This window comes from Camelus ferus, chromosome 9, assembly GCF_009834535.1.
Source record: "Camelus ferus isolate YT-003-E chromosome 9, BCGSAC_Cfer_1.0, whole genome shotgun sequence".
Taxonomy (NCBI): domain Eukaryota; kingdom Metazoa; phylum Chordata; class Mammalia; order Artiodactyla; family Camelidae; genus Camelus; species Camelus ferus.
Window position 1 is genome coordinate 76,951,989 of NC_045704.1, and position 17,148 is coordinate 76,969,136.

The window sequence follows — 17,148 nt, forward strand, 5'->3', positions numbered from 1 at the left end:
AATACTATTTCATACCTTCTCCTCTTTCCTCACATCTCATCTCCAATGTATCTTTGCTTCCCATTTCACTGAAGAAACTAAAGCACTAGAAGAAAGCTTCCACAAACCTGCCTGCATCTGTGCCCACTTAGTAGAGCGTCTCTAACTACTGAGGAAGTGCCTAACCAAGGCCAGCCCTTCCAGGACAGCCAGTTCCCATCTTCCCTCACCTTCTCAGAGACTCAAGAATAATCTCCTTGCAGTACTCTCTCCTCTTTCCTGTCATCAGTGGTTCCCCCTCCACTGTACCATTCCCCTAAGCATACAAACATGCTGTTGCCTCTTCCATTTTTAGAAAAGTCTCTCTCAATTCCACATCCTCTTCCAGTCACCATTCCATTTCCCTTTTCTCTTCACAGAAAAACTTCTTGAAAGAGTTGTCAATTCTTAAACTATCTCCAATTTCAACCCTCTATTTTCTCCATAGCATTCATCAACATCTGGTGTACCATATACCTTATTTATTTATCGGTCTCCTCCAACCTATATGCTAACATAAATCCTACGAAGGTAGGTAGGCTTTTTCTCTTTTTTCTGTTTTGTTTGCTGCTATATCTCCAGCACCTAGAACAAGGTCTAGAACACATTAACTGCTCAAGAGACATTTGTTAATGCAAGAAATATTTGTTAAATGAGTAAGCAAATCCCTATTTCAGTAAGAGATGTATATTTTTAAGATATGCATTGCAACTAAGTCTAGTATCTTATTCATCCATTCATTTCCTTTTCAATGATTTAGGTTGAGAAAGGATATTATTTGTATTTTACATTTTCTTAAAATTTTGAGGTCTTCTGACCTTTTTTGTGAACCAAGTTTCTACAAAAACAATCAATTTAATGATATATACTACAAGAATGTTTAAAGAAAAATAATTACTACAAGATTTACAGTGAAAATGGAAAACTTGAGATGCACAGAGAGCATTCAGACTCTTATGTGATGTCAATAACTTACATTGGTTGAAAATAAATACAGCTCATCTCAAAGTAAATTATTTAAGCAAAAGTAAAATCCTAAATCAGATTAACAAATTTTAAATCAAACATTCAAACTGCTCAAAGGAAAAGCAATACTGAAATGTTTTGTGAGGGCCTTTTACACTGTGACACTGAAATTCAAAGAACTATAATAGAAAATATGATAGATTATATTATACTTAGAAAGTAATCCATGGAACACCTCGTGTTAACAAAAATGAAAATGCATATGAAAGTAGCAAAAATGAACAAGAATAAACAAAATCACTTATATTCACATTGACATCTATTGCTTGCACACACCAATTTTCTCTTTCATAAAAACCTACATTTTAAAATTAAATTTAAAATTGGATCTTTATTATAAAATTCCACAGACAATAACATTTTACCTGTTCATAGGCCCCAACCTTGAGTGCTGTCTCAGGTACAATTTTTAAAACATTTATACCATTTCCTCTCCAAAGAGAACGAACTCCTCCTTCTTTTATCATCTGCTCAAACCCAGCTGACAATTTCATTTTCCTTGACTTTAAACTATGAACCTAGAAATAAACAGCAAAATTATCTATTTTTAAATTTATTTTGCTGGTATTATGGCATTGTCATTATTATTGCTATTAAATAATGATACATATGTGTATAAATTCATGATCTTCAATACCACTTTAATTTTCCTTTAGAGACATACAAAGTTGATACTTAATTTTTTGTTGTCCCCAAATATATATGTTAGTTAACCTCACATACCAAAGAAAAGAATAAAGAAAACTGGAGTAACTTAGTTTCCAGATAATTTTTTCATATACAAGATGTGTTATTCCTGCTAAAATATTACAAGATTATTTATTAAACAGTGCACAGAAATATGCGCTGAAATGGATGAAAACACACCATACTTTCAACAGTGGATACTTCTGGGTAGAGAGGTGTTATGGGTTGAATTGTGTCCGCCAAAATTTATATTTTGAAGTCCTAATCCCCAGTACCTCAGAATGTGACCTTACTTGGAGATAAGGTCTTTACTAAGATAATCAAACTGAAGTAAGGTCATAAAGTAGGCCCTAAAATCTAATTTGATTGGTGCCCTTATAAAAAGAGGAAATTTGGACACAGAGGAAACATAAGTGAAAAGACATGGAATATGGCCATCTACAAGCCAAGGAGAGAGGCATGGAACAGATCTTTCCTTCACAGCTCTCCAGAAGAAACCAACCCTACCAACACCTTGATCTCAGACTTCTAGCCTCCAGAACTGTGAGACAATAAATTTCTGTTGTGTAAGCCAGTCAGGTTGTGATATTTTGTTACAGCATCCTTAGGAAACTAATACACAAGGATCACAGGTCATTTTAATATCTTCCTTGATATCTTCTGTATTTTCCCATTTTTCTAACATATTATTTTATAAAAAGAAAAATGTTATTTTTAAGAAAGTGAAAAGAAAATTAAAATATTAATAAAATACCCTCCTGTCTATAACATAAATATTATAGAATAATAATGGGAGAGTGAAATGGGCATTCTTATCTATTGTGGGCAGCAAAAGTCTGGAAAACCATTTAACTATATAAATGTGTATATATATAACATATATATAGCTGTTGAAATGTTCTTAAATTTCTCAGAATTCATTCTAAATAAATAATCCTGAATATGAAAAAGAGATTCATAAACTATTACGAATATTAGGGTTTAAAAAAATTTTTTAAGTACAGTCAGTTACAATGTGTCAATTTCTGGTATACAGCACAATGTTCCAGTCATGCATATACATACATATATTTGTTTTCATGAATATTAGTTTTAAAATAGCTTTAAAAGAGTTTTTAAAACCACCTACATGTCCAAGAATAGAAAAAAATGATAAATAAATTATTACATCCATGTGAATACTACACAGTCATTAAAAACTGTATTTAAAGAATATACAAATATTCAAAATATTTGAAGAATATTTTATGTAGCATGAGAACATGCTCATGTTATACTGCTAATCACAAAAACTATAAACAGGATATAAATTATTTATAAAGTAAACACTACTATGTAAAAAGTATATAGAAAAAAGGACAAGAAGAAATGCACTAAAGTGTTAATAATGATCATTTTGGGTGGTGAGAAGGTATGTAACTTTTCTACTTTCTACTTTTCTATTTTCCAGATATCTCTTAGTAGGCATATATTCATTTGATTTAAAAAATACAATTTTTAAAAGACCAAATAAGTGACTGCAGGAAGTTTAATGTGGCTTTGATAAAACAGTAATAGTGCTATTTATTCATCTTATTTCTCCACAAAAATGATAGCTCCCACATCTGGAGCGCTGACTACAGACCAGGCATTATGCTAAGTACTTTATAAAATCTTATTTAATCCTTAAAATAACCCTGGTATTATAATCCTCATTTTATAGACCCAAGATCAAATAACTTGCCCAACTATGAATTAAGTAGCTAAGTCAGAATTCAAACCCAGGGCTCTCTGACTTTAAAGAGATCTGCTCTTAGGCTGTGGTAAACTACCTCTAACCACACAACACTTGTCCTTCTCTAGTTCACAGTGCTCTTTCCCACTTGTGTGAAGCTCCCAAAGAAGTACCTTAATCAATAAAGAGGGTAAGTTCCAGTGAACCCATTTCACTGTCAAATACATGTGTAAAGGAACACTACGAGATTCAATCCAGAATGGCACGAAAAGGGCAGGGGCTCTCCTTCTTCTTGCTTCTCATTGCTCTTCCCTTCCATTTCTAACCCATTTTTCATCTAACATAGTTCCTCTTCTTTTTCATTTAATTTCTTTTCTGCTTTCCTTTTCCATCTTTCAGTCTCCTGTCCTCTTCCTACTCCTGTCTATCCAGTCCTCTTATTCCTTTCTCTTTTTTCACTCTTTCTAGCAGTACTCCCCTATTTGCTCCATACTTTTTCATTCTGTCTAACCCACTGGCCTATTTTCATTCGCTGGCAGAACTGATAATCCCTACTCCATATCCCTACACTACCCACATGCACCATATCCCTACACTACCCACATGCACCTTTCTGCCTGGCACAGAGCAAGTACTCATACGTGACAGTGTCGTCATCATCACACAGGTATGCTGCTTTTGTCTCCGTAAGGTTCTGGGGTATAAGGAATATGTTTTTCACCCAACACCTAGCATATAATAATAGGCATTTAACAAATACATTTTCTTTCTTTATTTTTCCTCTGGGCCCCTTGTCCACTTTTTCATCTCCTTATATGTCTCCATTTCTGTGTAGCTCTGTACTGTGTCCATATATTTTTCCTTCACACCTCATTTCTTAAAAATTTTCTAGCAGGCCCAGTCACTGAGGAAGTTCGCTTTTCTATTTCTACCTGCAAAAGAGGACTTTCAGTTCCTGCTCTTTCCTAACAGCTAACTGAATTTAGTCACCTGACTTAATAAACATAGGTTACATATGGAATCAAACATACGGAAGAATGGTAGGTTATTTGCCTTACTATCTCATGCCATTCAAAGTGTATTCCCTACACTTACCTCATTAAATTAAAAGGTTTTTATTTCCATTGGATGCATTAACCAAAATATTACCATATATTTATGTGAGAAATAATAGGCAGAGAGGAAATGATATTTACTCCTTCTTGGTGTTCCCTGGTACTATGTGTATTCTATGTCTGGGTATACAGCATTCATTTCACGTTTTATTATTACTTGCCTAATCATCTATTTTCCTTGATAAACTGTAAGTTCTGTAAGTATGGAATGTTTACCTTGCTACCGTAACTCCCAATGCCTACTGAGATCCTCCTACATAGTAGGACCTAAGTAAATATTTGTGCAATGTGCAATGTATCTTTCTAACAACCTTTATTTTCCAATAATGACATCTATATAAGTGTATTCCTTTATTAAGATGATTCAAATCTTTTTTAATAAGGCAGAAGTATAAATAAGTTAAATAGTTCTTAATTGTGTAACATAATAGTTATTACATAACTAATTCACATTGTATTATAATAATAACTATTCAGCTCTTTTTTGTAGTATCTTGGGGGTGATCAGCTGCTTCAAGGTGAAGATGAACATTTCCTTCCCAGCCACTGGCTGCTACAAACTCCTTGAAGTGAATGATGAACACAAATTTCCTATCTCTGAGGGAAGTATACGGCCACAGAAGTTGCTGCCGATGCTCTGGGTGAAGAAGAACGGAAGGGTTACATGGCTCAAATCAGCAGTGGGAATGACAAACAAGGTTTCCCCATGAAGCAGGGTGGCCGGACCCATGGCCATGTCCACCTGCTACTCAGTAAGGGGCATTCCTGTTATAGACCAAGGAGAAAGAGAAATCTGTTCAAGGTTGCATTGTGGATGCCAGTCTGAGTGTCCTCACCTTGGTTATTGTGAAAACGGGGCAGGAGGAAATTACCGAACTAACTGATACTACTGTGCCTCATTGCTTGGGGCCCATAAGAGCTAGCAGAATCTGCAAACTTCTCAGTCTCTCTAAAGAGAATGATGTCCACCAGTGTGCTGTCAGCAAACCCCTGAACGAAAAAAGTGTGAATCCCAGGACCAAAGTGCCCAAGGATTCAGCACCTTGTTGCTCCGTGTGTCCTACAACACAAACACTGCCATACTGCTCTGAAGAAACAGCATACTAAGAACAATAGGGAAGAGGTCACAGAATATGCTGAACTTTTGGCCAAGACAATGAAGGAAGCCAAAGAAAAAAAAGCCTGGAGCAGACTGCCAAGAGATGGAAGCTGTCCTCTCTGAGAGCTCCTACCTCGAATTCTGAGTCAGTTGAAAATAAGATTTTCTAAGAGTTACAAATAAATACAATCAGACAGGAACCAAAAAACACTATCCATTATCCATTACCAAATATCACCAATGTTACAAAAAAAAAAAAGACAATAAAACACCAAGGTATGAAAATTTAATTACAAACTTAAATTCACTTCATTGTGAATTACTAATTTTTATATCATCACAAAGAAAGTATTCAGCAAAAATTAAATTTTAACTATGATACTTAACAGATTAAGCCATGCAGTATTTTATAACTACTGTTGACAATCCATTAGTCAGTAAAATAAAGGTAATTAGACAGCATTACATCTAATGAGGTATTAGTCAGTAATACACTCCAAGGAACTTATTTTCCAATTTTTAGAAATATTCTTAGTACTTAGGTAGTAGAGTAGAACCGTGCTATTATGTTAGCATTGGGAGCTAGAGATAACTAATAAATTAGATTAATGGTATCTTACTACTTTGTTAGCAGGTTTAATTATAGTTCTGAAAAAACTTCTAATAGAGTGGTTCTATTATTATTCGAAATAAAATTAGTTTTAAAAGCATACAAGAATCTTTAAGAAAATTAAGAAATATTTCAATATTGAAAATAAGAAGATTCATGTTTTCAGAAAAATTTTAAACTTCAATGAGAAATAATATGAAATGTGCCAAAACACTTCTTCTGAAAATTATCAAGAAATTTTCCAAGTTAGTTTCATGCTTAAGGGCTGCAGTGTGCAAAGTACCTGCATCATGACTTTCAAGCGGTCAAAAGGTGCTGTGCATGTCCTTGCAACTCCGCCAGCTATCCCTCCTGCCACCAGACGCTTCCACCAATCTCCAGAACGCTTTTCTTGTTCAGTAAAATCATCTGGAATAGCTATACTCTCCCCTATGTCAACTATCTGATAAAATGTAAAAAAGATTTAGGCAATAAAGTGTAAATACATGATAAATTTAAAAGATAACTTTGTACACAGACCAAAAACCCAAAGATTATTTTTCGTATCTCATCTTCTACTAATGAAGACTGACAATTTTCTTAGCACTTGCACTAGACCAAATGATTTCTAACAGCACATTCACATATAGATTTAATGTAAAATCAATTCCCATTAAATTGGAGTTTTTAATTTCAAATTCTCAAACTATTTAGCCTAATCACTTCATGAAAAATGTAAACACTCAGTGTGGGGATAATGTCTTAGTCACACACCATAGTGTCTGCCACACAATAGATAAGGAATAAATCTTAATAAATTTTCCCCATTTTGTTTCAAATCCTCTCAAACTCCACTGTGCACGTCCTTAACCTGAGAATTCAAGAATAGCATATTATATGCTTTGATTAATTTCTTTCTCTATTATTTACATTGCCTCTTTCTTCAAATGCCAATTTTCTTTTTAAAAATCTGAACTCTAACAAGTTTTGCATTTTAGTTTATTTTCAGTAATCATACATGATTTTGCTAAAACTATGCATTTTTGCTAAATGTTGAGGTAACGTGGCTCAGTAGAAAGAATGCCAAATTGGACTTAGAGGATCTAGGTTCCATTACTTGTCAATCATGGTGGACAAGCCACTTCTCTGCTTCTTAGTTTTCCCACCTTCATTTATTCATTCACTGAGTGTCCCCCTTTCCAAGCACCATCCCACCTCTGGACCTTGGTTCTTGTTTTCCCCCTGACTAGAACATTTCTCGTTGACTCTTTTCATGGTTTCCTCCCTAATACTTAGCACAATCTTAATTAGTTCATTTCACTCTATTGCTTGCTTTCTCCTCTGGAAGGTAAGCCTAATAAGAGCAGCAAACAGGTCTCTCTTGTGCACTGGTAAGCCTAGCACCTTGGTCAGCGGAAATAGTGCTCAATAAGTGTTTGCTGAGTTAACAAATTAAGGTGCAAGGCCCTGGGCTATCAGTAATGCAATGGTGCAGAATTAGTTTCTGCTCTCTAGGAGCTCACAGTGTAATAAGACAGACAGGAAAGGAAACAAGTAATTATAATACAGAGTAATAAGTACAATAACAAAGGCAGCACAAAGAAGTACCTTAAGAACTTAGTACAATGTTGCCAGGACAGTGGGCACAGGTTGGGTACTTCTGCTGGGGAAGGGGGCCTGAGTGGGACCATCAGGGAACACTGTCCAGGTGAAGTGTCTTAGAAGTACCAAAGCCGCAATATGAATCCAGGCATTCTGACTTCCAAGGCCACCTTCCTGTCCATCATACTCTACTACGTGTCTAAAGAAGTAGGAATTTAACCAAAGGAATGTTTTAGTCAAAGAAAGTAAGTCTGTTTGAAGACATGACATACTCTAAGAACTGCAAGACTGTATGCAGGGGTGGAAGAAGGATAAAGGAAAGCTCAAGATCTCAGAATAATGTCGAGGTTGCTGGCTTGGGCAACTAGGAAGGTGGTGGCACCATTCAGAGAAACAGGAAAAGAAAGCTCTTGGGGACAGATGATGTGTCTGAGGTGTCCAAATCGATGTCCAACAGGTGCCTGTGTATGCTGAAGGGGTAGAGACAAGATTTGAAGCAATTAATTGGCCTATATTTGGCAATTCAATCTGGGAAAATAAGTTGGATTGTCTAGAAAAAATATAGAGAGAGTGAAAGATAAAGAAAGCTGAGGATAGAACATAGAAGAAAATTAAGATGTAAGACACAGACTGAGGAAAAGGATCCTCAAGGGAGACAGGAAAGTAATGACAGAGCAGTGGGAAGAAAATCAGGGGAACCCAGTGCCAAGGAAGCCGGCTGAAGAGAACATTTGAAAAAAAAGAGTGGGAAGATCTAGAAAAATATTCATTGAACTTAACAATGGAAAGACTGGCTTGGTGAAAGAATTTTCATCAAGTGGAGAAAGCAAAACCAGATTGCAGTTGGTTGAGAAGTGAATGGTAAACGCAGCTGTGAAGCGAGAAAAAAAGGTTAAGGTAGCTAGAGGGGACATCAATAGGACTGTATTTTTTAAGTGGTACTGACTTAAATATGTTAAACGTGTGACTTTTAAATACAAGAAATAACAGGGATAATGCAGAGAATAAAGCCTCTGAGAAGGAGAGAAAAGGGATTCAAAGTACAGGGAGAGATTTTAATTTTAAAATTGGAGACATCTATTTGTTACGACAAGAGGGGGAAAAGGAAATCTTAGGGGTAGGTAAGATGCATACCTGAGAAACGAGAAAGCTAAAGCAGCTCTGAAAACCATGTGTTAAAGATTTCACAGCTATCCAAGAGTAAGAGAGAGAAATAAACTTCTGTTCTGGCTGAGCCACTGTGTTGGGAGTGGGGAGTCTCTACTACGGTAGCTTAGCCTTTACCCTAGCCACGACAGCAGAGACAGGTGTTATAGATTGGGCATTCAGGAAGGCCTCTCTGAGTAAGTGGACATTTCATTAGGAAGCTAGTTTAAGTGAAGGGGAGAGACATGTGCAAATCTGGGATAAAAATATTCCAAGTAGAGAGAAAAGGAAATGCAAGTCTCTGAGGCTTCAATGATCATGGGAGATCCAAGAAATGGCAAAATGGCATTGTCACACGCACAGAAAGAGCTAGCAGAGCAATGTGGTACGAGACGAGGTTGGAGAAGTAGAAGGAAACCTAATCAAGTAGGGCTTTGAAGACTACAGCTAAGGCTTCAGATTTTGTTTTCAGTATCATAGAAAGCTTCTAGAGAGTTTTTACATTTTCATAAGATCACCTGGCCTCTGTGTGGAAAGACTATAAGGGGACAGGAGTGGAAGTGCGGAAACTATTTAGGAAGCTGTTGTAACAGTTACATAAAGAAAAGTCAGTAGCTTTGAAGTGGGATAGCCATACAAGTGGTGAGAAATGATCAGATTCAGGATACACCTTGAAGCAGAGCTGTAGGATTTCCTGATACATGTCAGGAATGAGGGAAAGAAAGGATCAAGGATGATTCCTAGGATTCTGGTCTGCTAACCTGTATGATCACTGAGTTGGGTTAAAAAATAGATTGAGAGGGTGGATTACTGGAATTAATCATTCTGTTGTGGACAAGTTAAGTTTGAATAGTCTATTGGATAGCAAAGTGGAGGTACTCAGTAGGAAGCTGGATATACAAGTCTAGAGCTGAAAAGAGGTCAAGGTTAGAAATATCAATTTGGAAGTCACCAACACAGAAATTGTATTCAATACCCTGGGACTGCAAGAGATTGCCTAGAGAGAGAGTGTAGCTAGAGAATCGAAAAGGTCCAAGGACTGCCCTGGAATGCTAACGTATTTAGAATTCAGGTGCATTCATTTGCCAGGGCTGTTATAACAAAGTACTACAAACTCGGTTGCTTTAAGCAGCAGAAATTTAATTGTCTCACAGTTCTGGAGACTAAAAGTCAAAAATTGAGATGTCAGCAGGGCCATGTTCCCTCTGAAACCAGTAGAGGAATCTTTCCTCACATCTTCCTAGCTTCTGTTGGTCTGTTGGCAGTCATTAGTGTTCCTTGGCTTATAGCTGCATGATTCCAATCTCTGCCTACATCTTCACATGGTGTTCTTCCCTATGTGTCTCTGTCTTCACATGGTTGTCTTCTTACAAAGACACTGGTCATACTAGATTAGAAGCCCATCGTACTCCAGTATGACCTCATCTTAACTAATTACGTCTGCAACCACCCTATTTCCAAACAAGATCACATTCTGAGGTACTGGAGGTTAGAACTTCAAAGAATCTTTTTGCAAGGATATAGAATTCAACCCATAACATCACATAGAAGAGAAAGAACAAAGAAGACTGAAAAGGAAAGAACAGAGTGGCAGCAAGAACCAACAGAATGCAGTGTCCTAGAAGTTAAGTAAAACAGGTATTTTAAGGATGGAGTGATCATTCAAATCAAATGCAACTGAGAGATCAAGTAAGTTGAGATGTGAGAATGGACTACTCGAGTTGGAACATGGAGGTCATTGCTGATCTTGACCAGCTTCAGAAGTCACTGAAAAGAAAGCCTGTGAAGTTTCAAGGCAGAATGGGTCCTTTTTTTCTTCTTTTTTTAGATTCTGCATATGAGTGATATGATATGGTATTCTTCTTTCTCTTTCTGGCTTATTCACTTAGAATGATGATCTCCAGGTCCATCCATGTTGCTGCAAATGGCATTATTTTATTCTTTTTCATGGCTGAGTAATATTCCACTGTATAAATAAACCACAGCTTCTTTATCCAGTCATCTGTCAACGGACATTTAGGTTGCTTCCATGTCTTGGCTACTGTATATAATGCTGCTATGAACACTGGGGTGCATGCATCTTTTCAAATTAGAGTTCCCTCTGGATATATGCCCAGGAGTAGAATTGCTGGATCATATGGTAAGTCTATTTCCAGTTTTTTGAGGAATCTCCATAGTTTTCCATAATGGCTGCACCAAACTACATTCCCACCAATAGTGTAGGAGGGTTCCCTTTTCTCCACACCCTCTCCAGCATTTATCGTGCACGGACTTTTTACGATGGTCATTCTGACTGGTATGAAGTGATTCTTCATTGTAGTTGATTTGCATTTCTCTGATAATTAGCAATAATACTGAGCATGTTTTCATGTGCCAATTGGCCATTTGTAGGTCTTCATTGGAGAATTGCTTGTTTAGGTCTTCTGCCCATTTTTGGATTGGGTTGTTTGTTTTTTGTTATTAAGTTGTATGAGCTATTTATATATTCTGAAGATTAAACTTTTATGAACTCATCTACAAAACAGAAACAGACTTGCAGACATAGTAAACAATCTTATGGTTACCAGGGGCAAGGGGGTGGGAAGGGATAAATCTGGGAGTTTAAGATTTGCAAATGTTAGCCACTATATATTCAATGTCTTGAACTATATTCAATATCTTGTAATAACCTTTAATGAAAAAGAATATGAAAATGAATATACGTATGTACATGCATGACTGGGACATTGTGCTGTATACCACAAATTGACACATTATAACTGACTATACTTCAATTACAAAAAAAAAGATAGGATGGGATCCATCAAATTATTTTCAAAATCATTCAAATTAAAATTACAATGATATTTAATATTCAAATAATTGTCAAAACCTTTAGTGAGATAATACCAACTATTGGTAAGGAAATAGAGCAGGGGTAATTTTAATCCATCACTGCTGGAAACAAACAAACCATAAAAAATTTTGTAAAATACTTTGATTGTTACCTAGTGAAAGTGAACAAACACTCTACAAAACAGCAATTCCATTCCCAGGTATTTGCCCTAAATTCCTAGAAAAAGTCTCATTCATGTACACCAGGAGACATGATAAGAAAGCTTATGGCATCATTACTTATAATGGCAAAAATCTAGAGAACACAAATGTTTAACAACTGTAAAATTGATAAATGAAATACATATATTCATACATTGGTATACTATATGAGAGAAAATGGATAAAATACAGTTACATACATCAATATAGTTGAATCTCAATAAACAGAATGTTAAAAAGCCTACATACTTCAAAAATAGGCAAACTCAAATATATTGCTCATACATACACAGGTGCTAAAACTATAAAGAAAAACTAGAAAAATACTGAAAATTCCGTATATTGGTTAACTCTTGGTAAAAGGAGAGGGATATGACTGAGGAGGACACAAAGAACTTCCAAAGAAGAATGCCTATTTCTGAACCTGTTAGTGAGTACACTAGTATTAATGATATAATTTCTAATTGTAATTATGTTATTTATTTTTGTATATGTGCTATTTATGTCACAATAAAAAATAATTTTATTAGAATGAAAAGGAAGTCTACACTGATTTCTGTGCCTTGGCATGTGTTACTGCCAGACCAGCTCTTACTTTCAGATAATAGCACTGAACTATGATAGAAGATAAGACTAAGTTCTGTGCAATAGCAAAAAGAGAAAGAGAGGGAGGATGTGATGACAGTTTAAATAGGCAACTCTTCAGAAAAGAGTTGCAATGAAAGAATGCAGGGACATGGGCAGTCACTAGAGGAGGAGGCATGAGGCATGGTCAAAGGTGTATTTTTTAAGGGGAGAAATTGCAGCATTTTTGTATACTACTGGGAATGACACAACAGAGATGGATAAATTGAGTGTGACTGAGACTGTTGTTCAACAGAATCCATTCTCTTTCTTTGTTTCAGTAGTAGTACAACCCAGTCACATCCACATTCTGAGTTTTGTCTGGCCACTCAAATAGAAACAATATTTCCAAACTTCCTTAGGAGTTTGGTGTAGACATGAGTCTAGATTTTGGCCAGTTGTCAGGAGCAGAATTAATATGTACAATGTCCACTTCACATCCTTAAAAATGAAGCAATGACCAGCTTCAAGTATACAGACAAGGATAACACCTTGGGGAATGGAAAGAACCATTGGATTCATCAATACCTTCATGAAACAGAGGTATCCTACCAACTTAAGGGAGACTTACTATTACCTGAACAAGAAACATATTTCTATCTTAGTTAAGTCACTGTCTTTTGGGGTGATGTTGCTATAGTTCCCTATCTCATATATTGATGATGCATGAGAGAATGGACAATAGCAGGGACAAAGTAAATGAGTAGATGATAGGAATCCAATCCAATGCCCAAGAGTTTGACATGGGAAATTTACCATATACCACACCATAAATATGACATCAGTGAGGTAGAAAGAATACTTATGCTATAGAACTATGTGGATGGGTCCAAAAAAAGAGAAGGACAAAGAATATTTAGAGCAAACAGCACACTCTATCTCACTGGCTTATGGCAGTGTTATAACTTCAAATTTTGAGACACCCGGGAAATTTCAGAAAGCATCTCCTTGACTAAGGCATTATAAAATAAGTAGATACAGTTAAGTTAATTAACTGTTCATCCAACTGTAATATATTAAGGTAATGGTATTATGGTGACAAATAATAATAACACATTTTAGTTGCCACGTCCTTATTTTGTGCCAGGACTATTCTAAATTAGTGGTCTGTTAATTAATTTAATGTATTAACTAAAGAGAAACCTAGTAAATCATGTATTCTTGGAGAAGATGAAGAGATGACCAAGACCTGCGTCCCTAGAACACCAGCTGACTTTCTGCTGAAGTAGAGGTTTTGCAGAGGTGGTATTATAAGCAAACACACATTGTTTATTATAAGGCAAACAGAATTCAACAGAACATTAAAAAGATCACATACCATGATTAAACGGGATTTATCCCTGGGATGCAAGGATGTTTCAACATATACAAATGAATAAATGTAATACACTACATTAACAGAATCAAGGATAAAAATCATGTAATTATCTTAATAGATGCAGAAAAAGCATTTGACAAAATTCAATATCCTTTCATGATAAAAAATTTCAAAAAATGAGGTATAGAATGAATGCACCTCAACACAATAAAGGCCATATATGACAAGCATACAGCTAACATCAAACATACTCAATGGTGAAAGGCTGAAAGTTTTTCCTTTAAGATCAGGAACAAGGTGATGGTGACCACTCTTACCACTCTTATTCAATATAGTAGTGAAAGTTTTAGCCACAGCAATTAAGCAAGCAAAAGAAATAAAGGGCTTCCATATTGGAAAGGAAGAAGTAAACTGGCTCTTTTGCAAATGACATAGTTTCATATATTAAAAAAAACTAAGGATGCCATAAAAAAAACTGTTAGAACTAGTCAATGAAATCAATAAAGTTGCAGGATACAAAATCAACATTCAAAAATCACTAACAATAAAATATCTGAAAAATAAATACAGAAAATAATCGCTTTCATAATAGCATCAATAAAACACTTAGAAATAAAGTTAACCAAGGAGGTAAAAGATCTATACATTGAAAACTATAAGACACTGATATAAGAAATTGAAGACATAAAATGAAAAGATATCCCATGCTCATAGATTACAATAATTAATACTGTTAAAATGTCCATACAACCCAAAGCCATCTATAGATTCAATGCAATCCATATCAAAATTCCAATGGCATTCTTCACAGAAATAGGAAAAAATCCTAAAATGTGTATGGAACCACAAAAGACCTCAAACAGCCAAAGCAATCTTGAGACAGAAGTACAAATCTGGAGGCATCACACTCCCGGATCTCAAACTATACTACAAAGCTATAGCAGTCAAAATACACAGTACTAGCATAAAAGTAGACACAACATAATCCAATGTGACAGAATCAAGAGCCCAGAAAGAAATCATTCATAAATCATTCCTACAACCAACTAATATTTGACAAGAACACTCAATAGGGAAAGTATAGTGTTTTAAATAAATGGTGACAGGAAAACTGGTTAACCACACGCAGCAGAATGAAATTGGACTCATATACCACTCACAAAAATTAACTCAAAATGGATTAAAGAATTAAAATGTAAGATTTGAAACTGAAAACTCCTGGGAGAAAGCATGGGGGAATGTCCTCGACATTGGTCTTAGCGATGATCTTTTGGCTATGACACCAAAAGCATAAGTAACAAAAGCAAAAATTAGTACATGAGGCTACATCAAACTAAAAAGCTTCTGTACAGCAAAAGAAACAATCAACCATATGAAAGGCAACAAATAGAATGAGGTAAAATATCTACAAATCATGTATCTGATAAGGGGTTAATATCCAAAATATGTAAGGCACTCACACAATTCAATAACAAAAAAAAATCTGATGAAAAAATGGGCAAAAGAACTAAATCGATATTTCTCCAAAGAAGACATACAGATGGCCAACATGTATATGAAAAGATAGTCCATATCTCTAATTACCAGGGAAATGCAAAAAAAAAAAAAATCACCATGGAATATCACCTGACACTTGTTAGAACAGCTATTACCTAAATTCTGGTGAAGATGTGGAGAAAAAGGGAATCCTTATACACCACTGGTAGGAATTTAAATTAGTACAGCCACTGTGGAAATCAGTATGAACTATTAAAAACAGAACTATCATATGATCCAGCAATTCCACTTCTTGCTATTTAACCAAAGGAAATGAAATCAGGATCTTAAAGAGATATCTGCACCTCCATGTTTGTGCCAGCATTATTTATAATAGCCAAGATATGGAAACACCCTGTATCCGTCTATCGATAAATGAATAAAGAACATTTGGTGTGTATACATATACACAATGGATTATTATTCAGCCATGAGAAAGAAGGAAATTCTGCCATTTGCAACAATATAGATGGCCTTGAGGGCATTATGCTGAGTGAAGTCAGTCAGACAGATAAAGACAAATACTGCATAATATCACATATGTGGAATCTAACAAAGCCAAATTTATAGAAACAGAGTAGAATGATGGTTGCTGGGAAGTGGAGGAAATTAGGAGATGGTGGTCAAAGGGTACAAACTTTCAGTTAGAAGATGAATACATTTTGGAGATCTCACGTGCAGCATGGTGAATATAGTTAATACTCTATTATATACTTGAAAGTTGCTCAGAGAGTAAATTTTGCATGTTCTCACCACAAAAAAGAAATGGTAATTATGTGAGGTGATGAAGGTGTTAACTTACCCTACTATGGTGATCATTTCACAGTATATAAGTGTATCAAATATCATATTTTATACCTTAACTTACACAATTTATATGTCAATTATACCTCAATAAATCTGGAAAAAATAGACAAGGATATAAACAGACAAGTCATAGAAAAGAACATGTGAATACCTAATATTTCTATGAAGAGATGTCTGAAATGCATTAGGAATCAAAGAAATACACATTGAAACAATAAGATACCCTTTACACCTAACAGAATGGCAAATATTAGAAAGCTGGACAATACCAAGCAATAATATAAGTAGAGAAATATTCATGCATTGCTGGTGGGAGTGTAAGCTGGTATAGCAAGCCATTCTGAGAAATAACATGGCTATATTTTATAAAATTAAAACTGGATATCCTAGGAAATTTTACAAATGCATTTCTCCTTTTGACTCAGAAATTCAGGTGAAATTCTTTAAAGTACACGAGAGGAAGGCATTTTTTTGTGGGTGGAGAGTTGGAGAAAACCTATAAATCTATTACCAGGGGGATGTTAAGTACACACTATGTTGTAGTTAAAAGCAATAAACTAGATGATTGCATAACAACAAAAACAAATCTTAAGATCACAATGTAGAGTAAATAAAACAAGAAATAAAATGTAGCCCGTAGACAATACCATGTATGTAAACTAAAAACACATGCATGAAACAATATTGTATGATTCCTAAGAATATAAACATGGTCAAAAATACAAAAGTGCCTGTTACAATAAGTAACATTTTTGAGCATATATATTACCTGCTCAACCTTTTTCTAAATACATTAACTACTAATTTAATTTTGAAACTCTTACCATTATC

The 17,148-nt window shown here is 35.2% G+C and overlaps 1 protein-coding gene and 1 pseudogene across 2 annotated transcripts in view; one reads left to right on the forward strand and one right to left on the reverse strand.

Moving 5' to 3' along the window:
• Positions 1-6,406, forward strand: part of LOC102506458 — a 39,546-nt pseudogene extending 33,140 nt beyond the window's left edge.
• Positions 1-17,148, reverse strand: part of LOC102506985 (calcium-binding mitochondrial carrier protein SCaMC-1) — a 50,488-nt gene that overhangs the window by 10,875 nt on the left and 22,465 nt on the right. Inside the window, exons 5-6 of one of the 2 annotated variants that reach the window (XM_006179963.3) lie at positions 6,553-6,711; positions 1,410-1,562 (exon numbers count right to left, since the gene is read on the reverse strand). In XM_006179963.3, the coding sequence (XP_006180025.2) occupies positions 1,410-1,562; positions 6,553-6,711 (312 nt within the window). The remainder of the gene's footprint in view (positions 1-1,409; positions 1,563-6,552; positions 6,712-17,148) is intronic. The other variant, XM_032487230.1, reaches the window with a different exon arrangement.